The sequence below is a fragment of the Schistocerca serialis genome, chromosome 3 (assembly GCF_023864345.2).
Source record: "Schistocerca serialis cubense isolate TAMUIC-IGC-003099 chromosome 3, iqSchSeri2.2, whole genome shotgun sequence".
Taxonomy (NCBI): Eukaryota; Metazoa; Arthropoda; class Insecta; order Orthoptera; family Acrididae; genus Schistocerca; species Schistocerca serialis.
Genome location: NC_064640.1, coordinates 915,628,026 through 915,654,845, shown reverse-complemented (window position 1 = coordinate 915,654,845; position 26,820 = coordinate 915,628,026). Strand labels below are relative to the sequence as shown.

General features: G+C 39.6%; 1 protein-coding gene across 2 annotated transcripts in view; it reads left to right on the top strand.

Moving 5' to 3' along the window:
• The window catches only part of LOC126471173 (apolipophorins), a 124,141-nt gene that overhangs the window by 65,674 nt on the left and 31,647 nt on the right, over positions 1-26,820 (top strand). For both annotated transcript variants that reach the window (XM_050099277.1, XM_050099278.1), the window contains exons 28-35: positions 4,366-4,638; positions 5,204-5,360; positions 14,587-14,753; positions 14,976-15,385; positions 19,444-19,591; positions 23,182-23,332; positions 24,137-24,331; positions 24,737-24,963. In XM_050099277.1, coding sequence (XP_049955234.1) covers positions 4,366-4,638; positions 5,204-5,360; positions 14,587-14,753; positions 14,976-15,385; positions 19,444-19,591; positions 23,182-23,332; positions 24,137-24,331; positions 24,737-24,963 — 1,728 coding nt within the window. The remainder of the gene's footprint in view (positions 1-4,365; positions 4,639-5,203; positions 5,361-14,586; positions 14,754-14,975; positions 15,386-19,443; positions 19,592-23,181; positions 23,333-24,136; positions 24,332-24,736; positions 24,964-26,820) is intronic.

The following is a 26,820-nucleotide window of genomic DNA, read 5'->3' as shown; positions in this document are numbered from 1 at the left end:
AAATGTAACAAGACGCGCCTAAGAAACCCATTGTCTGATCGAAATTTAAACTGCACGCTGCGCCTACAATGCACAAGAACAACTACTCTGAACATAGACGCAATTGTAAATGGCAAAAAGTACAAGATATCCGAGAATCCCACACTTCAGTGACACCTTTCATTGTGTAACAGTTCACAAATTAATACGAATGTAGAGGCATACAGTAAGCTAATAAAATTTTGTGGCACGTGTACATTCTCCTTTATTTGTTTCATTTGTCGCAGTAATAATTCGTGAGTGATATCCTTGCAGGTGGCCGCAGGTTTACATTGACTGGCGGCAGCTGTTGTGTGCCCCACGTGACTCTCCCCACTCTCCGCTCTGGTCCGGTAGTGGGGGTAGCGTGCTCCCGCTGCTCCATGCTCGCGCCTTGCTGCTCACAGCTTGCTCCGCAAGCACGTATGTTGTGAAGCCCTGCTCTAATGGATGTGTGGTGTCATGAGTGTGCTGTATGATGATGAGAGATGGGAGAGGGTGAAACCCAATGTCAGCACATTGTCTATTCTTCTCAAAGAATACCTAGGGTACCACATAGCCTAACATCCCCATCTGATGGATGGATCACCATCAAGAATGTCACATGTGCTGACTCAGTGATGCATTGCAAAGAGATTTAAAATCTAATCCAGGACATTTGTGTATAGTTTGGTGATCGGGAACTTATGCCATCATCTCTCCTCTCCTTGCTGGATAAATGTTAGTACTGAAATTTTCTACCACCATTAGGATTTGAACCAGCTACCTCCAAAATACTCATACATTTCAGTACAAATTATCGTAGGCACATTATCACGCAAAATATGAAGCATGAAAGACAACTACTAGCTTTCCAGGAACGGTCAGTATGAAACGTGTTATTTCAGTCAAGGAAACCTACAAAATAATTTGTGCCACCCATTAGTCATAGTTTTAAAATTTTTGTTTATTTATTTAGCTTATGACTAAAAATTTCATCAAATAAGATTTAAAATATCCACTATCACAGAAAAAGTGCAGCCATATGACAAAGGAAAAAACTATGGAAAAAACGTAAAAACATTGAAGAATTTGAAGCAAAATAAGATAAATGTGAGAAGATACCAGTGAAGGAACCATTAAAGCTATATGCACAGATGTATTAGGAAAATAGCAGTTAGAATACTATGAATACACTCCTTATTTTCTGATGGAAGATGAAGCACAGAAACATTCAAAGATGATAATCCCAAATCTAATCAACTTGCAGATGATAGCTGTAATGCAAGTGTAATCTTGACGATCATTTTTCTTCCAGTTTTAAGGCAACCAACAGTGTTCCAAAATGGGACTTTTGCAATTATATGTACGAGTCGTGTTAAAAAAGAAACTAAACTTTTGCTATAACACTTGTATTTCTTATCGCACAACATTTTAATCACTGTGCCCCTCAAAATAGTCTCTGTGCTGGCAGTACACCATTCCCGTCATTTCTTCCACTTTTGGACGGCCTCCTTGAACACATTTTCTGGGATGGCATGCAGATTTCATGTAGTAGTATAGTCATGAATCTCCTCTATGGTTTGGAAACAACATTCTTTCAATGTGATTTTAAGTTTGGAAAACAGGAAACAGTTTTCTGGGGCTATGTCAGGAGAATATGATAGATCGGTCATTACAGGAATGTGATATTTTGCTAGATATCCGTGACATGTGAGCTGGTGCACTGTCATTATGCAATATCCAAGTCTGGTTTTCCCACAGTTCAGGTTTATTCTGATGCCTACTACACCAGCAATTTCTCTAAGTGTTAAGCAATGATTTCTGTGGATCACAACATGAACTGTCTTGACATGGTCATCTTCTGCTTATACAGAAGGTCATCCAGGCTTGGGATAATCACTGTCCAACACTCTGCCATGTTGAAAATGCTTAAACCTCTCATACCACTGTGCAAAAGTTGTATAGTCCTCCCCATAGGCTTGGCTAAGCAATTGCAATGCCTTTGTGGAAGTTTCGCCAACTTTTCGGGAAAATTTCACACACACAAACACACACACACACACACACACACACACACACACACACACACACACACACTGTTCTTTAGGTTCTTTCGTTGACACTTTGGCACTAATCTGAAAAGCAGCTTGTGTGTGTGTGTGTGTGTGTGTGTGTGTGTGTGTGTGTGTGTGTGTGTGCTCACTTCAGCAATAGCTCACTTACTAACAGTCAGAATGAAAGGCAGCAAACAGCAGTTTTTTGTCTGAACCTACCACTACATGTGTTCAGTAGCCACAGGACAATCCCTCCACCAGCTGATGTGCTATTTCAAAAATTTGGGTTCTTTTTGAACATACCTCATATAATACTGTTCAGTTAGATTAACAAGCCATAATTTCTTGAGACCAAAAGACATTTTTCACAGTTCGATAAGAAGTATGTGGTTTTGCCACTCAACCAAAGAATCTTATACAGGGTGAGTCAGGAGGAAAGGTGTGGTGTCACCACCAGACACCACACTTGCTAAGTGGTAGCCTTTAAATTGGCCGTGGTCTGCTAGTATATGTCGGACCCGCGTGTCGCCACTATCAGCGATTGCAGACCGAGCGCCGCCACACGGCAGGTCTAGTCTAGAGTGACTTCCTAGCACTCGCCCAGTTGTACAGCTGACTTTGCTAGCGATGGTTCCCTGTCTACATACGCTCCCATTTGCAGAGACGACAGTTTAGCATAGCCTTCAGCTACGTCATTTGCTACGACCTAGCAAGGTGCCCTATTCAGTTACTATCTTCCAGAATGTAAATATTGTGAATCATGTACCATCAAGAGCGACATTCATCATTAATGGATTAAAGTTAAGTATCAAACTAATTATGTCTGCTTTCTGAATTCTCATTCCTTGTCATGTTCCAGACCTCACGTCAGTATAGTTCTTCCCTCTTCACACCAGCCTGCGTGAGCTAAAATGCGTGCATTTCGGCCTCCACTCGTAACACGGTGTTGGCTCTTCTGCCAACACAAAAAAGGTACATGCATTGAGGGGTGATATTATTAGTGATTCTGAACAAAAAACTTCATATGGATGTATGCCCTATTCTGAATGGTTTCCGAGATAGAACACATTTAATACCACTTTTGTACGTTGTTCTTGAATAACTCGAGAACCGCATCCTCCTGCAGAAGCGTGTCGCAGTACAAAATTAAACTATATTAAGTTTCCTACAAAAAAGGTCCTATTCATTTTTTTCTCTGGAGCTAATGGTTTGTGCAAAGGGAGTGCGAGAATGTTGAAAAACTCACTCAATGCACATGTGCTGCAGTTTACGTAGTTTTTGTTGGCCAATTTGAGGTAGCATATTGAGGTAGCAAGTTGAGGCAAACAGTTTGATATGAGACATGTGTGGTCTATCAAGTTGGGAAACTACCTCAGACTGGCCTACAAAAACTACATAAGCTACAGCGCATGCACGTTGAGCGAGTTCTTCAACACTCTTGCGTTCTCTTTGCACAAACCATTTGTTCTAGAGAAAAAAATGAATAGGACCTTTTTTGTAGTAAATTTAATATAGTTTAATTTTGTACTGCAACACATTTTGCTGGAGGATGTGGTTTTTGAGTTATTCAAGAAAAACATACAAAAGTGATATTAAATGTGTTCTATCTCGGAAACCATTCGGAATAGGGCATACATCCATATGAAGTTTTTGTTCAGAATCACTAATACTATTACCTCTCAAAGCATGTGCCTGTCCTCCTTACTCACCCTGTATATGCAGAAGGCTCTTCCATGTGAACCAAAATCGTGGCGAATGGTGTAGTGTACTGGTGTGCCGTGAGATGCAGTCCAATCAAAAGCTAAACTTATGATACCTGGTGACAGTTACCCCTGATAATCAAGGCATGTAACTGACAAAAATTATGAATGAGAAATACTGGAAACACCAAAGATTTTTATATCAGAGTGTATAATATTGCAGATATGTTTAAAAGAATGTAGTCTCTAGAATATGTAAGTGTATTTGAATTAACTGTTGTACCAAGATTATTGAAACACAGCTATTGTGTGACATAACAAACATTGAATCAGTAAAACAATTAAACTAACATTAAAAAGTAATGTAGTTTCACAGTTAATTAATATCGATAATGCCGAGTTTCATTATGTATGAACATTATCTATTTAAACATATGTCTTGATAAAGTAAAAGTAGTAACTATTTTTGTCTGATTTCCTTGCACAGTCATGAACAGACAAAGAGAATAAAAATGAAGAAACCCTCTTTTGTCTCAGTCAGGAGTGTGAGAAAATATTTGTATATCAATTTGTTTGACATGAGGGTTTTCAAGAATATGCAATTTTATTAGTTTTCAGGTCAAGGTTCAGTATTAGGTGGCAGAACATCTGTTATCAAGCTTAATTCTGAAATCGATGAAACTTTCATAACATACAACCTCAATAGTGAATGTAGTCAAGGATACCGAGCTAACATTGTGGGCAAGATAAACAGAGGTTACAGTCCAGTTGCTGTGAAGCAGATAGAAAATACTGTGGAATTACTTTTGCCTTTTGACAAATTGAAACAGCTAAAACACACCATAATAGGAACTTTTTCATCTCAACCTGAATCAGCACCTGAGGTGAGAAATGCACATTAAAATTTACTGTGAAGAAGTGATATAAATATGTACCAGAGTATTCTCTCAATCAAATTGTACTTCACTGAATTTAGCTTGAAATATTGTCACATTCTTTCTGCACTGCTCCTTCCAATCTCTTTAGTTAGCACAATTTTCATAAGTGATGCAAAAATTGGACGTAATAGTGATTATTACATTAAATAAATTCTAAATTTTCTATAAGTTTGGGTTTATTATGGTCATATCTTTGTAGCATATGTGCAAGTTATAAGACCATTATAATTATTCCAAAACTTTATCTACAATCTGAGAATGTGTAGAAATGGCTGGGTTAAGTAAGTAACTTATCAAAATTAGATAAAATGAAGATGGTAGAGAAATATTTCCTGAACAAATGATGGTTCAGCTATGTTATGACAGCAGACTATTTGAATTCCTTCATATATCAGTCATCATAAATTACCATCTTTATATGTAAGTTCTCTATTAACATTCCTTTAGTTGATAGAGTAACTGAATAAGGTTATTAATTATTTTATCTTAGTGTATGCACTTATCTTCACAGTTCACAGTCAGCAATGTCCTTATTTGGAACAATGAGAACACCCTTAAACTCATAGGAGAAGCTGCTGGTGATGAGAAGGAGGGTAGAACCAAGTGGGATCTTATTTTACCAAAGGAAGAGCCCCGAACACTGGAAACAACATGGAGTAATGCTGGAGGTAAGGTGAAAGCAAATACAAGGTGCATCAAAAAAATGTATACACACTTTGGAGTGTCATTGCTCAGTAAATCTTGGGTCAGATAATGAATGTCCATCTTCTATGTTATCTGTCACACCTCTTGGAAAATGCCTTCTGCATATTCCACAATTGTCAGGTTTTGTTTTCCAAGTAGATCTTTCTGAATATTTGATAAGATTTTCAACTTGGAACCTCACTCTTGGGGGTCCTTTGAGTCTCTATTTTTATATCTCCAAATCATTTTAGGTGAAATAGATACACAAAAAGTGTTCAATTACTGCTGCATATTCCAAAATTAAAATCTAAATCGAATTTCTAATTTTACTCAAAAAATGAGTATTAAAAATGTAAATTTTTATATATTTTTCCAGCTTATTCATGGTATTATCTCTACTTTCATGCTTACCTGGGACTTCATATTGTTTATCTGGACTTTGCTTAATTTTTTTTGTGTCATTACCTCAAAGATAAGAATGGGATGGTTCTCATGTAAATTGTTCCTATCTCTTTAGTACTTCTGTGTTTCACATTAATCACCCACTGTAGCTGTATCATCCTCCTGATTGTTCTCTTCAATTGAACTTATAATTTAATATTGTATTCTGTAGACAGCTCAGTCACAAGTCTCAGAGGCTTTCAACAATTTTCAGTCTTTTTAATTTTGGTGTAATGTATGCTCCTTCAATTCTTTCTTAGACTACTATAATTATATCAGCTGCTTTTTCTTTCACAATTTTCATTCCCCACTTTTAAACTCATTTGCAGTTTTTATGTATTACAGTATTTATTCTCATAAATCTGCAGCTGGTTCTTCACATGCTCTCAAGATCACTGTGTCATCAATAAACAAGTGTACTTTTGTGATCTCTCATGTTTTCTCAGCATGCTTGATTAATAGTGTACTTCCAGGTTTTCAAATGAGTTGTCATTTCCAATTTATGCACAATATTTTGATGATTGTCCAAATCATCATCTTCAAGTGCTGTGAGTTGTGTTGTTATGTGTACTAGACACAAGGAGTTGGTTATAGAGTCCAGGCAGTGAGTCAACTAACAGCACAACTTGGAGCACCTGAAGAAGAATACACCGAGCGAGATGGCGCAGTGGTTAGCACACTGGACTTCTATTCGGGAACACAATGGCTCATACCTTCCATGATTTCCCTAAATTGCTTATGGCAGATGCCGGGATTACTCCTTTGAAAGAGCATGGCCTACTTCCTTCCCTAAACCAATGGGACCAATGACCTTGCTGTTTGGTCCCCTCCAGCAAATCAACCAACCAACCAAGGAGATGACTGGGTCAGTTGTCAAAATATTGTGCATAAAATGGAAATGACAACTTGGCTGAACACTGTGAAGTACACTATTAAGCATAGTTTTGCTGCACCACCACTGCATCATCTCTTGAATAGTTTATGTGTTTCATTTGTAGTAATTATTAATTACGAAATACATTTTAATGGTTCATTCACCATGCTTAAAATTCTTTTAGTTGTGTAGTGTTTGTTGTTTTGGATCTGTTGGTATTAACACAGTTGCTTATTGTTAACATTATCACAATTCCTTATTTTTGAGAATTAAATGCCAATGGAAGTGCAGCATAATTTCGTATTTCTGATACTTACTTGTAAAAGAGTACGCTGATTTATTACATAACTGGCATCTTGATCTCTCTCTAATCATTTGCATAAGCAATGTCTTTTTGACCTTTTTCACATTTTTGCTCCACCTGTAGGATAGTTACAACTGTATATGTCAATTTTATTGCTTAGCAGTGTATCTTTTACTTTGGTCTCTTTCTCTATTTTCACATTTTTTATGCACTAAAATTAAGTAATCATCCGAAATTTTAACACACTTGGAGGCACAGTCACAGTGTTGGGCTTATTACCAAGTGCACATATAGTTATTGTGTGATGTCTAGCTCTCCTCAAAGTTACAAATAGTTCCTTCTGCTTAAATTTTATTGTTTTCTTTCCCAAACTTCAAGAGGCATCCTGTAATTTTATGGGATTTCTCCATTTTTTTTTGCTTCTATCTTTGTATTTCTGTCACATATTTTGCTTTCCTCGTAGTGAAGTACATAATCTCACATGATTCTTTAACATAGTTTCTTATTATTGTGTTTTATCTTTACATTTGTATAAAAGTTCACCCTTCTTCAATTTAGTTGCAATTAAATTTTGAGGCAATGATCTTCGTGATTTGCTTAGAGCACCTGATGGTCCCTGAGTCAAGTACTAAAAAGAGATCTTGACTAGAATATTATCTGTGTAAGTAAACATTATGTCTTTATTTAACAGACAAAAAAGTCTTCATTTGTTAAGAAAATCTTAGCAAAAAATAAAACCAAACTTGTGGAATAAATGCTCGTGAAATTTTCTGGGTTTATTTAGCTGAGCACCATCTAGACTCCAGATGCCATGTTCCACAACTGAAACAAATTATACATCCTGACATTTACAAAGGTTTCAACCTCTACTGATAAATTAATTCCATTCTCTCCATTTGCTTAAAGCAAAAATATATTCTCTGATACATAACAAATGGAATTCCTTTTATGTCAGTAGTAACAGTAATGTGTTATTGACAAGTGACCTTCACTGTCTAAAACATCACAAAATCACTTGTATGACAAATATTAGAAATCTCCTGATTGGAGCCCCTGCAGGCCCGGGGGTAAGAATAGGCCCGAGGTATTCCTGCGTGTCGTAAGAGGCGATTAAAAGGAGTCTCACACATTTTGGCATTTATGTGATGGTCCCCTGTAGTGTTTGACCACCATATTTCAAAATTTTCCTGAAAAGTGAGCCAATTGGGGAAGGGCACCTTACATGGTGCATCGTGTCCATCGTGTGTTGAGATCTTTAGCCCCCTTTCTTGTCGTCGCATTGCAGTCCCACTTGTTCTCCATCTCTTGGGCGAGGATACATTCCTGGGTGTGGTTTCTGCCATCCACTATGCTGTGTCGCTTTCTGCGCCGCCGCCGCCGACCATGGATTTCTTTGCACCTGATATCCAGTGTGGTAGCCAGTCTGTTGTGGTGGGGCTGCCATGTATTCTGTTGGTTGTAGCCCCCTGACAACACAGGGATTGCTCTGCTGATGCCTGCACTGTTGACTTACCCACGTATACCAAGGAGTAGATGCTTATCTCCCTGGGGCATCGGGACTCCCGGCAATGGCCATCCTTTCAGGTGTGGCTGGATGGCACCCGTGGGAAGGGCCCTTGGTCGGAGTGGGTGGAATCAGGGCGGATGACATGCAATGAAGCATGGCACATCTTCTCTTGCTGGTTGCCAGCCGCCAGCAGTCTCTAAGCATTCGAGGGCCTCAATTCAGTGTGTAGACATATGACCCCAAATCGTTCCCCTTCCTGGCCACACCATGGGAGGAGTGAAAGGCCAAGGATGGCAGCAAGACTTATTCACCCTGGTACCTAGTTTGTATGAGAGCTGATGGGGAGTCTTTCAAGATGATGAAGTTCGAGTTATTTGTAGAGCATTTAGAGGATAAGTTTAGGGAGGTGGAGGTCTTGTCCAAAATGCGCTCTGGGGCAGTTTTTACAAAAACAGCATCCTCTGACCAGTCACAGGCATTACTCGCTTGTGACAGATTGGGGGATGTTTCTATCAGCATCACACCCCATAACTATTGTCCAGGGTATTATATTCCACAGGGACCTACTTTTGCAGTCTGATGACAAGCTGCGTGCCAATTTGGAGTGGTGAGGTGTTCATTTAATCTGGAGAATTATTGGGGTCCGAGGGACAATCAGGTTGCCACTGGTACCTTCATCTTGGCCTTCGAGGGTGATACATTGCCTTAGAAGGTCAGGTGATGGTCTACCGCTGTGGCTTCAAGCCCTATATCGCTCCCCGGATGTGGTGGTTTAATTGCTTTAAGTTCGGCCATATGTCTTCCCACATACTCCCAGCCTCACATGTCGAGATTGCAGACGCCCATCACATCCCAATACTCCATGTGCCCTGCCTCCCATCTGTGTCAACTGCAGTGAGCATCATTCACCTTGATTGCCAGACTGCAGGATTTTACAGAAAGAGAGGAAAATCATGGAATATAAGACCCTGGACCGACTGACCTACACTAAGGCTAAGCGGAAGTTTGAACGCCTCCATCCTGTCTGTCTGGCATCCTCTTACGCCACCGCTACAACTGTTTTAGCCCCATCAGCTCCACCTACCCCAGTCACCTCTCAGAGCCAGATGACTACACTTGCCCCCTTGATGGTAGGGGGGCAATTCCCTCCCTGTCACTCCTGCACCACCTACTTTGGGAGCAACAACCCCCTAACCATATGGGACATCCACTCCCACTTCTTTGCCAGAGAAGCATCCAACTTCTTCAGCTCCTCTCACTCAGAAGAGGTCCCTTGGGTCCCTCCCTTCCCAGGCTTCCACCAGTGGGAAGGCTGACATCCGCCAGTGGCTGAAGTGCCCAAAATCAGCTGGTTGAAGGGCTTCATGATCCTTCCCAGTCCCGGAGACTGAATCAGTGAAGAAAAGTCCAAGAGGAAGACCCCTAAGACCAAGGAACTTGTGGTGGCACCCACCCCACCGCTACCTACAAGCTCTGCGTCTGAGGATGAGATGGAGATTCTGTCGTCTGCTGAGGACCTGGATCTCGCTGGACCCTCAGACACGGTGGATATCGACTCCTCAGGAAATCAGTCGGTGGCAGCAGGTGACCCTGAGGCATAAACCACCTCATTGAATGTTCAATACCTACCCAGCCTCACGATCATATTATCCTCCAGTGGAATTGGTGGTTTTTTCCACCACCTTGCTGAGTACTGACAACTTATCAGCCTTCACCCTTTCTTCTGCATTGCTCTCCAGGAAACTTGGTTTCCGGTGATGCGAACCCCCACCCACTGTGGCTATTGGGGTTATTATAAGAATCAGGCAGCTTATGCGAGGATATCTGGTGGAGTCAGTGTCTATGTCCTTAACTCTCTTTACAGCGAGTGTGTACATCTTCAAACACCTTTAGAGGCTGTCGCTGTTCAAGTGTGGATGCCTCAGGCTGTTACTGTCTGCAGTATCTATCTTCCACCAGATGGTGATGTCCCACAACATGTATTGGCTGCACTGATAGCCCAAGTGCCACCACCTTTTCAATTACCGGGCGACTTTAACACAAATAACCCTTTGTGGGGTGGCTTGGTGGCAACAGGCCGAGGCACTGTCGTTGAGCATGTGTTGGCACAGCTCAACCTTTCTCTCTTAAATAATGGTGCCTCCACATATTTCAGTGTGGTGCATGGCATGTACTTAACCATTGACCTTTCAGTCTGCAGCCCAGGCCTTCTACCGTTTGTCCAATGGAGTGTGCATGACAACTTGTGCGGTAGTGACTAATTTCCGATCTTTCTGTCACTGTCACAGCGTCTATCTTCTGGGCTCCTCCCCATATGGGCTTTGAATAAGGCTGACTGGATCTCGATCACCTCCATTGCCACTATTGAGCCTCTTTCTCATGACGTCATTGATGTGGTGGTTTACACGCTAACCACCAGCATTGTTTCTGCAGCGGAATCTGCAATTTCCTGTTCTTCTGGGTCCCCTTGGCACAGGACTGTGCTTTGGTGGTCACCGGAGATCGCTGAGGCAATTAGAGATTGTAGGTGGGCCCTCCCACATCATAAGCAGCACCCATCACTGGAACACATCCTTACCTTTAAGCGGCTCCGTGCCGGAGCCCGACGCCTTATTCACCACCGAAAGCAGGAGTCCTGGGAAAGATATGTCTCCACTATCGGCATCCGTACCTCTCCATCGCAGGTTTGGACCAAGATAAGGTGACTCTGTGGACATCAGACGCCCGTCAAGAAACCTGGGCTTTCCCTGAAGGAGCAGACTGTACTGACTCAGACACGATCACAGAACTCTTAGCGGAGCATTATGCTCAGAGTTCTGCTTCTAAGAATTACCCGCTGGCCTTCCACTGCCTGAAAGAGTGGTTGGAACATCAGAGCCTTTCATTCCATAAGTGCCACCCCGAATTGTACAGTGCCCAATTCAGTGAGTGGGAATTCCACAGTGCCCTAGCCACTTGCCCTGATATGGCTCCCAGGCCAGATCGCATCCACTATCAGATGCTCAAACACCTCTCAGTGGACTCCCAGCTACACCTTCTTGAGCTTTTCAACTGTATCTGGGTTGAGGGTGAGTTCCCATCACAATGGTGGGAAAGTATTGTCATACGAGTGTTGAAACCTGGCACCCCATTTGCCTCACCAACATTCTGTGCAAGTTGCTCGTATGCATGGTGGGCCCGAGATTGAACTGACTACTTGAGTCTCGGGGCCTTCTGGCTCCATCTCAGGGTGGGCTCCGTAAGGGCTGCTCTGCCACCGATAATCTGCTCTACTTAGAGTCTGCCATCCGTATGGCATTTGCCCGCTGTCAGCATCCAGTTGCCATCATGTGGAAGGCATATGATACAACATGGTGACATCACATCCTCACCATGCTTCATGGGTGGGGTCTTAGGGGCCCGCTCCCGATTTTTATTCAAAATTTCCTGTTGCTTCGTTCCTTCTGCATACAAGTTGGTTCCTCCCATAGTTCCTCCTGAGTCCAGGAGAATGGGGTCCTGCAAGGCTCAGTCTCTCGTGTCTGCCTCTTTTTAGTTGCTATCAATGGGCTCACTGCAGCTGTGGGAACGTCCATATCAGCTTCTTTGTATGCCGATGACTTTTGCCTGTACTACAGCTCCACTGTAATTGCAGTTGCTGAACAGCAGCTGCAGGGCGTTATCCGCAAGGCACAATCTTGGGCCGTAGCGTGCAGCTTCCAGTTTCCGGACGCCAAGACTTCGGTCATGCATTTCTGCTGGCGTTACACTGTTCAGCCTGAGCCTTGGCTTTATCTTGATGGCAAACCACTTGCTGTGGTGGAGATGCATTGGTTTTTGGGATTGGTTTTTGATTCCTGGTTGATTTGGCTCCCTCATATTCATCAGCTTAAACAAACATACTGGCAGCATCTTAACGATCTTCATTGCTTGCGTCACACCAGCTGGGTTGCCGATCGGTCTACCCTTCTACAACTGTATCAGGCATTGATTCAGTCCTGTCTCGATTATGGGAGCCTGGCTTATGGTTCAGCATCGCCTTCCACGTTGCAGTTGCTTGACTCCATATTTCACTGCGGGATCTGACTCCCAACTGGAGCTTTCCGCATAAGCCCTGTAGACAGCATAGTTGTGGAGGCTGGTGTCACTCCATTGCGGATCCAGCGCCAACGACTGCTGGCCGCTTATGCTGCACATGTTTGTAGCTTGCCCGAGCATCCAAATTACCGTCTCCTGTTCCCCAACTCGGTTGTCCATCTTCCTGAACAGCAGCCCTGATCGGGATGTCCGATTGCGGTTCACGTCCAGTCTCTTCTCTCTGGGCTTGAGTTTTTCCCTCTCCCACCACTTTTCCAGACCCATATATGTCTACCCCTGTGGTGTTTGTCCCATCCATGCCTTTAGCTGGATTTGGCACAAGGCCCAAAAGACTCAGCCCATCTTGAAGCCCTCTGCCGATGCTTTCTTTCCATCCTTGCTGCATTTCCCAGCTCTGCTGTAGTCTTCACCGGTGGTTCAATGGTTGCTGGTGGGGTTGGTTATGCTTTTACTCTTGGGGAACAATCTTAACAACGTTCATTGCTGGATGGCTGCAGTGTTTTCACTGCAGAGCTTGTAGCCATCTCTCGCACCCTAGAGTATATCCGCTCCTGCTCCGGTGAGTCCTTCGTTATCTGTAGTGACTCCCTGAGCAGATTACGAGCTATTGCCCAGTGTTTCCCTCGTTCTCGTCTGGTGATGGCTATCCAGGAGTCCATCCATAGTCTTGCCCGTTGTGGCCACTCCATGGTTTTTGTGTGGACCCCGGGTCACGTCGGCATCCCGGGTAATGAACGTGTTGACACGCTGGCCAAACAGGCTGTCGGTGCACCTGCTTTGGTGATTGGCCTTTTGGAGTGTGATCTCCATTTGGTTTTGTGGCAGAAGGTCCTTGGTGCCTGGGATGATGAATGGCGCACCCTATCTTCACCCAACAAACACGTCAACATGCAACTTTATCTTACTTCATAAATACCTATATCATAAGGTGTACTCATATCACATCTCTGAGTGCAAATTGTAACTGTGATGGGGGAAATCCTAAACTTGTATGAAAAAAAGGAGGGAGGGGGGGGAGGGGGAGCAAAGTACTACTTGAAAGTAAAAATCACAGCATGTAATTCCTACAGACTTGGTGATTTATTAGGGAAGTACAAAACATAAGTGACACATTCTTATGTCAGACAAATAACTTCCATTGAATGCTGCACTACATTTCAACTTAGTCACCAATAGTAAACAACAGTCAGAACATTCTACAAATCATTCAATTTCTTGATGATAGAAATGCACTCTTCACTCATGGAGCCATCTGAGAACTACTGTGAGAGCACCCTCATTGTCAAGAAACCTGAAATTGTTGGGAATCAGTTCATCAATTGCCTGGACATTGGTATCTGTGGTTGATGTTGATATTTTCTGATCAACATACCCATGTCTGTTCAACTTTGGTCAAATTGTTGGTGCCATTTCAGTACAGCTGGATACATAATTTGATTTGTCCATTACCACCAGAATTTCACACTAAATCTGTGTGCAATTTAAATGTTTTGTCCACGAGACTCATACTGTCCCATGTACCTCAACTTGGCGAATATTTCCAATTGCCTCAGCATTTCATTCCCACACTATGATGCAGAACTGTATCTGCAGCAAACCCAGAACATGTACTCTCTTCTGACAATGTGTCACTCTGGTTACACAATGGTCTTAGTGTGGGGTGAAAGATGTAACTTACTTTTTGTAGTCCCCTCATATATATGCTATACAGGTTGTAAGTCCCATGTAGTTGATGCTAAGAATATCACAAGTTTATATACAATGTGCAGTGTTATCTTCATTATGATATTAAACTTAAACCCATACAATGCACTCAAACTTTAAACAGCAGAAATTAATGAACAGTTATTCAAATTTACTGCAAAACAAATGATCATTCTAAGGTTACATATTAAGTGAAGAGGAGTCTATGGACGTATAAATTAATTTCCAAATGTGTGCAAATGTTCTTTGTTGATATGTGAAACTAATTGAATGCACTAATTCACTTTCATTTATTTACTATAGATAATAAGAAGGCTGGGTCCCTGTCTTTTAAATGGGGTAACAATAAGGAAGCCAAAGTGTCCACTGATATTGAGTTTACGCCAGATAATCAACCACACATTTTGCATCTGAAAGCTACGTCACCAACAGAAAAATTTGGCAACTTGGATGTCACTTTATCTGTGGAGGTAAAGTAACGTATTTTTACTATTTACTTCATATTATAAATAAGGCTTTTTATGTTAAACTGTGTGAGACTGTTGGCATTGGCTATACATTTTTGAAAATTTTGCATATATATGTAGTGGCTAGTTCAGCTTTTTGTGGTTCCAGTATTAAAAGGGCTGTTTGTTACTATTAACTTCGAAAGAAACTCTATTAGTAAATACGGTTTTTTATTATGTTTTCAGAAAAATGCCAACCCAGCAGATAAAATTGATTTTGAAGTGACAGTCATTGCAGATCAAAAGAAAACTGATGTTAAGGGATCCTTAGGATTTGCTCCAGGTGTTCCAATAATTGACATAGTTGCAGTACAACCATCAGGAACATCCAAAATCTTTGTTGACTTCCTGAGAAAAAGTGACAGTGAGTTACATGGAGCTATTGAACTGCAATGGGTTTCTTTTGGTGGTGGATATCTGACTGCCAATGGTGACATAAAGCTAGATATTGATGATTTCTATCTGAAACTGGACATCGACTCTCCAAAGTTTAATTTCAACAAATGGCACCTAGAAGCAGGCCAGAGAGCTGCAAAAGGCAGTAAACGAATTGTTTTTAATGCAAAATCAGCAGAAAAAGTTGTTTTCTCTGGCAGGTATGTGATACTCAGAAGTAAATGACAAAATGTAGCTAATGAAAAGAGAGAGAGAGAGAGAGAGAGAGAGAGAGAGAGAGAGAGAGAGAGAGAGTGCACGTGTGTGTGTGGAAAAAAAATTGATGCATGAGTAATTCCTGTGACATGTTCAAGTTACAGTGAATACAGTTTAAAGTTTTATCATCTTTTCACTTCAAGAAGTACAAAGATGACACTGTGAATAAAAACTGCATTTGGGAACTCAACAACCTATTACATTTATTATTTCTTTAATACACTAGTTTGCAAAACTTGAAGATGAAAGTAACTTCTCTGTCATGTGTCACTGCCAAGTAACATAACTCTATGAACCTGGATCATACATAGAAAGAACTGCTACAGTATAGTACAGAAGGTAACTGAAGAAATACTCAGTGAGACAAACAGAAATGACACAGTTATTCAAGGACAACAATTACACTGAAATCACCGTGATTTATGATCCTCCCCTGACATCAAAAATGGCAGGATGTACACTCATGTACACAAAAAACAGAACAACTTGAATGACTAAAGAGAGAATGTTCATATTCACCAGATATATACGTGTACTCCAGAAATGATTAGCATTTCAGTCACCTTGTTTCAGCACATGTCCTGTTGCCTTGTAGGTATGGGATCTGTCATGGGCCTTGATAACTTGGGCTATACATGATGACATTGATGCGTATAAGGTGTGAATTGTGTTCTGTGGTATAGCCACCCATGCTGCACTTGCCTGGTTCCAAAGTTCATCTGTGGTGGTTGGCATTGGGTTACAGCACTGCACCCATCATTTCACCACATCTCACACATTTTCAATTGGTTACAAGTCTGGTGATCTGGTGGCCCAGGGCAAAAGGTCAACATCCTGTGACACAAAGAAGGCATGTGTTCATGCTGCAACATGTGGTCATGCATTGTCTTGCTGAAAAATGTCATCTGGGGTATTGTGCAGAAAGGATATGGCTACAGATCACAGGATGTGATTCATGTAGATCACACTGAACACAGACCAATTGTGATTTGTGGCTGTACCCAGTAGCACCCCCACACCATAAGGCCTTGAGTTGGCACTGTATGTCTTGTCCGAATGAAGTAACTGTGATGGCACTCCCCCTGTCATTTTTAAATAGACAGATCCTGTATTTATCCAAAAACACTATCTGATGTCATTCCTGTCCTCAGTGACAATTTTACACATGCCATTGCTGTCTAACATATTTCTGCACATTTGTTAAAGGTAGGCAGAGAAGTGGACAATGCGCACATAACCTATGCCATAATAAACAGCGATGGACTGTCACCCCTGATAGTGTACGATATGTTCCACTGTTGTGCCAGAGCCAATGAGGACACAGATCTGTCCTGTAATGCCATTCAGATGAGGTGTCAATCTTCTTGGGCGATGGTCTGGGTGGTGCGACCTGACCCACCTCTTTGTGTTCTATGGCACACACCCATTGTACTGCCAAAACACTTTATCCCACAACAGCAGCAATTTTCTAGATGCTTGCATCACATTCTCTCATGCCAATAATGCACCCCCTTTCAAACTCACTGATTTGACTATATGGTTTGCGCATACGTCTGTGAGACATCCTGCCCATCTGTCACACTGATCCATTACCTTTGGTTAATAGCGAAAATGAGAGCCGCAAACACATTTTACAATATTAGTGTTGACTCTGACATGGTTCAAATGCTAATCATTGCTGCAGACCATACTAATGTGTATGTCCTGTTAATATGAATGTCCTCCCAGCAGTCATTCAACGTTTTTTTATTATTATTATTATTATTATTTTTTTTTTTTACATGAGTTTTATAACCACAGATGGAAATGCATGATCTGCAACTTGCTGGCCACAAGATTGGTAAGGAGCTGTTGTGATAGGGAGTTCTAGTCTTTTATCTGCAAGGCTGACAACTGCTGGATGGTCTTTGGTGCATGTGGACATGCTGCACTACATTTATCCAATGCATCCTCCATGGAGTTGATGGGAGTTAAGTCAGGGGAACAGGCAAGCCAGTCCATTTGTTGAATATCCTCTCATTCCAAGAGCTCTTTCACCTGCACTCTTCAATGCAATCACACATTACCGTACATAAAATTTAAATCGGGGCTAATGCACCACTGAAAATACACACATGCGGAAGGAATGCAATGTCACAATAATGTTGACTGATGAGTGTACTATTTTCAAAGATTTTGAGGTCAGTATTCCCATGCAACATCATACCTCCCCAAACCATAACACCTGGATCACCAAAACAATCACATTCAACAAAGTGCATGGATGCTTTATGTGTTTCCATCTCTCACCATGTGAGCTTATATCCACTATTCTTGAACATGATCATTTTGTTGGTCCAGCTATTATGGTATGGGGAGTCTTAAATTTGCATGAGGGTACTGACCTCCAAATTTTGAACATGGTACACTCAGTGGTCACATATGCACACTGTGCTCCAAACCTCCCGTCTTTTCAGGAGTGCATTGGGCCCTGATTTCATTTTTATGGATGACAATGCAGGGCCGCATTGAACTGCACAGTTGCAAGAGCTCTTGGAATGAGTGAGTGGACTGGGCTGCCTATTACCCAGCTTTAAATTTCATCAAGCAACGTGTGGGATGTGTTGGGGAGACACACTGCGGTACATCCACATGCACCAATGACTATCCAGCAGTTGTCAATCACACTGGTAGAGGAATGGAATGCCCTATTGAAAAAACTCCTTAGTAACCTTTTGCCCACCATGGGACCACATCCTGGAGCATGCACTGTCATCCATGGTGATCACTCACCCTCTTAAGAACCATGTCCCACCTTTTGTAATGTCGATGGGTCATCACAAATCCTTGTGACCTAAGTGTAATTATTGTCCTTGAATAAAAATGTCATTTTTGTGTGTCTCATTGCATATTTCTTTCAGTTACCTTCTGTATTGTTCAGTACTGTACTGTAGCAGTTCCTTCTATATATGGTCCAAGTTTCACTGAGCTATATTGTGTGATCTTTCACTTCCTCACAAAAATGTGATTTGTAAAATTTGTAGCTAATGCTTGTTTATGCTTTTGGTGCACATAGTAGATTTGGATAAAAAGCAGTGGCAACACTATTGTAATGTGAAATATGTGTGTCAAATAGTAGTCTGTAGCTGATAGCAGAATGTCAGATGAAGGAGTATAGTGAGTAATGTCAGCAGTATTTTAAGTCTGTTGCTGTGTGCACTGTCTGAAAGTGTGGGATGCCAGATCAAGCACCTTAACAGATGGGCACCGTAGCCTACTACTGCAATTTCTTGTGACATCACCTTTGTCCTGCACTGGGAAGATGGCAATGGCATCTTCTGGCACTGCATCCCGTCATAATTCACGGCAATGCACGATTACACATGGTGAACCCGATGCAGGATGGCGATGGCATCTTCTGGCACTGCATCTCGTCATAATTCATGACAATGCAGGATGACACATGGTGAACCTGATGCAGGAGTTCCTGAGTATGTGGTGGTGGGAGATACTGGAACATTCACCATATTCACCCAATATGAGTTCATTGATTACGACCTGTTTGGCAAAATCATGGAGTCTCTCTGTGACACATGCTACAACACAAGAGAAGACATCATCTGTGCCGTAGTGCAGTCCTTGCGCAACATCAACAAAGATGGACATGCTGATGGTGTACGCCGCCTTCCATATGTAATGGGGAAGGTGATCAAGGTGTGGGGCGATTATAGAGAGGGCATGTAATATGGTGAATGTCTGTCAGTCAAGTCTATTTTGAATCATAGCAATGTTGCTACTACTTTTCATCCAATCCATGTACAAGATGAAAATTAAACATAATTGTCAGTCTGAATTCAGAATAGGAAAAAATTGACAGTGTACTGTTCTCCAGTCCTCTGCCATTCTCTGCTTACAGCCAAACAATTAAGATAAAGTGAAGTAGTTCATGTAGCAGTAATTTTCCTAATATTAGTTGTTAATACATTGTTGTAAAGATAATTTTCAAAGTTTTATTCTGTTTCAGTACAAATTTCCACAGCAAGGCAGAGAACAATAAAATTTCATATAGTGGAAATGGCCAAGTTAGAATTGGAGACAAAGGTCATAATTTTAATTTCCGTTCTTCAAGACAGAATCTCCTGCAGGAAAGTGATAAAGAAATTGGTGTAGAGGTAATAATTCATTAATAAGCCAGGGAGTTTAAGGCTATCCTGTCTTGTGTAAACTACATTTATCACATCAGTTTGTTACTTTTATAAACTCGGTATATATTTTTGAACATCTTATTTCAAAATAACTATTAAGAGTGTATCAACTTAAACTTACCAACTGGAAGAAGTTATAAACTGAAGTAAAAGGCAACAAATTCATTACCATAAGGAACTTGCAATTCCTTCACCAGAAAAGAGAGGAGCAAATTGAGGGAAATGAGAGCATTTTCAGATTGAATAGGAATGTGATCCAGAACCTACAGATTACCTGCATACAGTAGTTATACAAGAATAATTATCAAACAGTTAATAAGAAAGATAGATATACTTTACTGAATTCACATTTCACATCTGTGGGACTGATATGCTACTAAATAAAGCTATCTTGAAAAGAGTGGAGAACACAGGAGTATATACACTGTTTTTACCAGTTGTTTTGTGGAGATTAACCATTAAAACTGTATTAAAAATAGATCTGTACAATTTGAAAAATAGAAAAGATTTTTTGCCTTAGGAGGCTAGCTCTCTACATAAAACAAGTAATACAAAACTTATAAATACCACATCAGAACTATGTATCAGACAGGAGTGTTTATTTTTATCTGAAATGAAACTGTATAACAAAGGTCAGCTGATTTTTTTCATACTTATTATAAGGCTGGAAAATGGAGGAAGAGGCACATGCAAAAGAAGAAGAAAGGAATTAAATCAAAGATAACAACCAACAGGACTTTATAACTGTTTAATAGAATATATTATTACTATACCAGGGCAACATGAAAAACTCATGACATGGGACATATATGTTGATGTTTAGTTTAGTTCATTAAAATCCTTTGCATCACATACATGATACAGGAATTGTCATAATACCATACAGCATGTGCACAGCAAAATTCTGCAAATTAATATAATAAATATAAAATTAACATTTTACAGTATGTTAAAAAATTGATGCAATGAACTAATGTGGTGATAATGAACTTTTGCTTTTATTATGATGGTACATGTTGAACAGGAAAAGAGTGAAGTGTCAAGTTGACCCATTATGTATCTGTTTTTAAATGGATTTTAAGGTAATTGTGTATTTAGTGTAAACAATTCTGTGTTTTGGGTGGTTTATTATCAACAGAAATTCATTCAAATTTTATAAGTGTTTATATGGAGTCACCCATTAAACAGTCAAGAAATGGATAGTTGAGTGACTGTGTCTTTTTGCAGCTTAACCATCTGAAGGATGTCTCCAAGATGCAACTCAGATGGAAACGGCAATTCCAAAATTTCGTATGAGATGGTTTAAAGCATATGGAATAGCTGATACCACAGACATATCAGAAAAAAGAACACTGTACATGTTACATGGAGAATTAACTATGAACAACCTCTATCCAAGATGTGTGCCACATTTGTTCAGTGCTGACCAAATACAAATGCATAAACAAATTTATCAACCATGTTAGAACAAATTGAGAAAGAACTGTTTTATTACACAGCTTTACTACTGTGGATAAGACATGATTCACATTTAACACCAGAAATGAAACAGCAGTTGGCATTGAAAGCAGTGGGTTAATTGCTCTATTCCAAAATAGGTGAAGTCAGTCTCATCTATCAGAAAGGTTATGTGTAGTGTTTGCTTTGATGCAAGAGAAATTTTTATTATTGATTGTCTTGGATAGTGTAGAACAACTGGTGAATACTGTAAAATTTTTATGGATAAATTCTATGACAAAATTATGTGTGAAGACATCTGGATTACGAAAGGGAAAAAATTCTTCAGAGCAGAGCATATCTCAACAAAGATGTTTGGTAAAATTAAATCTTGAGGGATATTTAAATATGAATTTTTGATTCATCCACAGAACTCACAAGATTTGGCATCCTTGTTTCTGCTTCCAATTATTCCCACATTTTCAGAAATCTGTGGCCCAAGGAAATTATTAATCCAACAGAGATAAGGTCAACTGTAGCAAGTGTTCTTTCAGATCTTGAAGATCTCACTTTTAGGTTTAGATAACCAAAGTGCACTGGCCCAATATGAGTGTTTCAATTTTTGACCTAAGAGACAATGATTAACTGTTGGACCAAGAACTACTCACCTTATTCTTCCATAATTTGTGTACTTTTGCCTGCTGCTTTAACTCAGTAGTATACTGGAGAGCAGAGTATGCAAGCCACACCTATCATTTGGATTGCTGTGGAGAGAGTAACTGTGTTGCCGGAACAAGCTCTTGTTTTCTCATGCAGTGCTGACAATATACAAATAATTAACATTTTCTACCAACAACCTATGGTAACAGAAATCACATACTGAAATAACAGACACTTAAAGGTTTCATAAAAGTGACTAATTAATATGTCACAACTACTTCACTATCGGTTCTAAAAACCAACATTCCCTTATGTAACTACTATTACAATGCTACTCACTTCATGATTGCTGTTAAAGTGCTAAAGATAGTAGTGATCTGATGGAAAACTTAGTGACTCATTGTCTTTTGTCTTCTAACAACTCCTACCAGGTTTGGAAATAATATATAGCCTGTGCAAATGTGACTAAGTATGCATAGGTGTATTTTCCCTTTATGTAGCTCTACATGACCATAACTCTGATGTAGAGCCAAAATTATGATAACAAGGTAACTCCCAACAACTTGTGACATGATCTTTCATGTTGCCTATACAGAATATTTACTACTGCACACTTTTTAATTCTATTGAACAATTTCTTGGTGGACAAATCCAGATTGCTTGGTAAAGAGAACTTATAATTAATCTAATACAAATTGACAATGTTATCAAAATTATGTTGAGTTGTTGCCAGGGCCGTATACTGAAATAGGTGGGTGTTCATTGGCATGTGCTTCATGTTATTATTGTACCGATCAAATTATTATGGAAAGGAGAGAAAACAGGTTCAAGACTAACAGAAATTTACAAACATGATGTGAAGAATGTATTGATGGTTAACAGATTTTCCTCCAACTATGAAAATAGCACTTTGTAGTATGGGATTCAGTTTAGAAACAATTGATAGTTATAGTAACTGATTTTATATATACTTTCTGGTAGTGGCTCATATGGGAGATGCTGCATTGGTATGTGTAAGGGAAACTATGGGACAACAATGAGGTATAATTTTAGGAACCAGTAAGGTTAGTGAATAAATGCAAACTGTCATAGATCTAATGGCAAAGGAAAGCTACTTGTTGTTAAGCGATCCTGCATTTGAATAGGGTTTACTTCTTTAAGTGCATAGACCAGAAAGAAGGATATTGACAAGTTTGATTACAAAAGTGATTTTAGGGACAGGAAATGACAAAATTAAAGTATAACTCTGTGTTGGTAAGGTTCCTGTGTGTTGATACACTCAGTGGTCCTGAAAAGTTTGAAAAGCAGTAATTAGTTTTGGTTATTTTATTTCTGAAACCATGCACTGGAGTATCATAATTACAGTCTTTGAATGTATGCTTATTTGTGTTTGATACTTTTATAATTTTGTATTTCTTAAAAGAACTTTCAAACATTAATATGTTATTTTTCCTTTGTAGTATAATCTTGAATTTGAAGTTGCGGGCCGTGGTTCACTGCACAACAAACTGAAAGTTTCAAACAAAGAATTCCATGCCTTAGGAAGACAGTGTTCTGAAGGAAAACCTAATTGTGCTGTTATTGAGATTCAGTCAAAAGTGTCAGTGTCTGGTAAGAAAATTAAATATACTCTTCATTGATTCTGTTTTGTAGAAAAGTAATCTTCCCATATCTAAACGACAACTTCAGGGTTGCTCCATAACTGTCTCCCACAACATATCATTATTCATAATCGTGAATGCAGCATATACATAATAGGCATGTGAAGAAGAATTCCAAAGTAATTGAATTTGTATTGCATCATCTAAACCAACTTTTGCATGTCTCCAGCTAGTTAGCTTGTCTATCACATTTCCAGATAAACAATAATATCAGTGAAATAATGCACCCTCTATATATATAACACTCAATAAGCATTGTATGTGCCCACAGAGAAATTGTTAATTACTGTAGTTCAGCTATAAAAACATTGAAAAACATTACACACACACACACACACACACACACACACACACACACACACACACACACACACACACACACACACACACACACAGCAAATTTTCCCCATGACGCTGTAACTGATAGAACCACAGACAGCAGTTACAGGGAAAGGAATGATGTTTTAATTACATTCAACACCACACCTATGTGCCCATCTGTTGTTCAACAGTTCTTATGTATAAGATGAATGATTGCACTCTCAGATAACACCACTGTGTTCAGATACTTCTGTTATTACAATTTTTGTATGCTGCAAGTTCAATATTGAGTACTGCCCCTATTTCAGTCTGTTAAGCATATACATTTGTCAGTAGTAGTGCAAGCACATTTTGTTTCAATAAGTAATACTTTATAAGTAGATATTCAACTTGCTTAGTGAAATTTATTTATTTTTTCTGACTTCCTTCACAGATGCAAAGGAAACAACTCATGATTTAGTGTTTTTAGTAGATCTGAAGAGTGTTGGTGTTGACACAGGTATAGCACTTACTGCAGAGACTGTAAGAAGAGGTTTCTGGTTTATAGACGAACAAGTTTCACTGACCTTAAGTCATAATGGAGACACAACATACAAGTATAAGGCATATGTAAAGGAAACAGGAGGTGGTATGTATCAAGATGTGCTACTTAAATTTCCATAAATAATATGTAATGGAATGGTTGCAAAACTTTCTCATTCATAAAGTGATGCACTAAAATATATTGTTGTGGTGGTGATTATGATCTCTGACTCTCAAAAGAAGTGTTACAAATATCCTTCTTTTGTGTACTGCATAGGCTAATTGCAGGATATTTCTTCTTAAAATAGGCTGTTTGCCATGTTGAAATGCAGAAAAAGTGTAAAAAATGAAAGCATATTTTATAATGCAAACAAGTATTCTAGAAATGCAAATGATGTGTGTAATCTTTAGTAGACAACTAATTTTGTACTCATTTTCTTCAGAATCTATGTCTCCACTGTGTATGTCATGTTCATGTAGAATATGAGATTTTCTTTATTACAATCATCAGGTTTCACTGTGACACTTCCAAGCCGTGTAATTGCTGCTGAGGTCAAAGTAGCACCAGATGTCAAACCCAATCACTGGAAACAGCAAATCAGTGCAAGTGTCTGGCTAGACAAAACTCGTCTTCCTAATTCTTTCTCATCATTAATTCTATTATTAGAAGAAGTTGAAGACAAAGATACAGATAAATATGTAGGTCAGTTGAGGTTCACACATCCAAATCTAGAAAAGGTAAGTGAAATGATGTAAATAAATTCTAAATATTATATTGTCTTCTGTTTTACACTAATAGTTCAGATATTTGAAGCTAACATTAGTGTGACTGGTTTTGCCAGTATTATTCAGCATTGATATAACACTACAAATATTGTGGAATTCACCAGGAGGTTCAGCTGGTTCACATATGTAATTAATAGCATTTTCCCATCTGACGAGGGAAACTCCCCATTGCACCTCTCTCAGATTTAGTGGTAAGAGAACCCAGTGGACAGCCCATCAAAAACTGAACACAGATCAAGCATGAAAACAGGAAGAAGGTGTAATAAACTATGAAGAAAAGCAAAATAGAAACAATGAATGGTCCAAGGACAAGAAGTGCAATATAGAGCAGTCAGATAGAGTGACAGCGTCATGGTTAAGTGGTCAGGGTGTTGGATTACCAAGCGGGCGAGCTGTGTTGAAACTTCCTTTGTGCCACTTTTTTTTTTTTTTTTTTTTATTGTATTCAAATTTGTGTATTTGTTTTGGTGTAATGCCCATTTGCAACAGCAAGGTGTAAGGAAGGGACCTATAATGACAGTTGATTCTGCACAACTACTCTATTAGCAGCCGAAAGGAAGTGGCTTTCAGATGGGAACTGCAAATGTTTGATGACAAGGCAAGAAGTCAGCCAAATCCTTCACCGAAAAACACATCTGGTGTATCATACACGGCATTAGTGATGTTACATGTGTCGTATGATAGGAATCTCTTATTGATGCACCTAATTTGTATGCCTTGTTAGTGAGTGGGGTATGCCTCTTTGCCCAATTTAGGTGTTCATATGAATGTGAATGTGATCACTCCCAAGGAAATGATGAAAACATAATAGTTTGTCACATAAGCTGCAACAAATGAACACAACAGTTTCACAATCATAGTTTCTCTGTGTTCTGTCAAAACATATGTTTTTAACATTTTTGAAATTGCATTCTGTTTTGGAAGTTTTGACTCTTGAATTCCTTTGTTGTAACATAGTTCACACCCGTTTATTTGTTGTTTGCATTCTGTGTGACGTCTATCTGGTATCTCGCCTGCTCTCACTGTACATCATGTTTGCGATTCTATAACCATTGTATAGCATGACAACTGCCAAGTCTGCAGAAAGAGAACAAAAATTTCATTGATGGGATGGACAGTTCATAATGTTGGGAAAAAAATAAAAATAAATAGCACAAGGGAGTTCTGAACACAGCTCATCCGCTTTGCAGTCTAACACCATGACCACTTAACCATGACGACACAGCAGTTGATGTTCGCTCAATATTGCACTTGTTAAGCTTGGACTGTTCACTGTTTCTATTTTTTATGTTATTTTTTTCTACAGTGCACCTTCTTCCTTTTTTCGTGCTTGGTTTGTGTTCAGTTTTTGATGGGCTATCTTACTACTAAACCTAAGGGGGGTGTGATGGGGAGTGTCCCTTGTGAGTAAAGAAAAACTGTATCACTCAAATGATGATACACAGTGTAGACAAGCAATCTTTTGTTACCCTCCAAAATAGTTTGTATTACTTTTCAGGATCACAGTTCTCCTATATTTTTCATCCAACTCTCTTCTGCATGACATTAGTCTGAAGCAACACCATGTAGGTATTGATGAAAGATGTACAGAACAAGTTAAGCTAAAATGTTGTGTAAGTGTACAAGCCAAAACTGACAAGATGACAGTATTGAGATATCCATCAAATTACAAGTACTTTAGGTGTATGACAGCTCAACCTGTTAAGAGTATTTAGAGAAAGGGTTTTTGAGAAATGAAAACCAGCAGTCAGTGGCATGTCTCCTAATTATCTACACATTATTGTGTCTTAATTCAGAACAGTGGCAGTT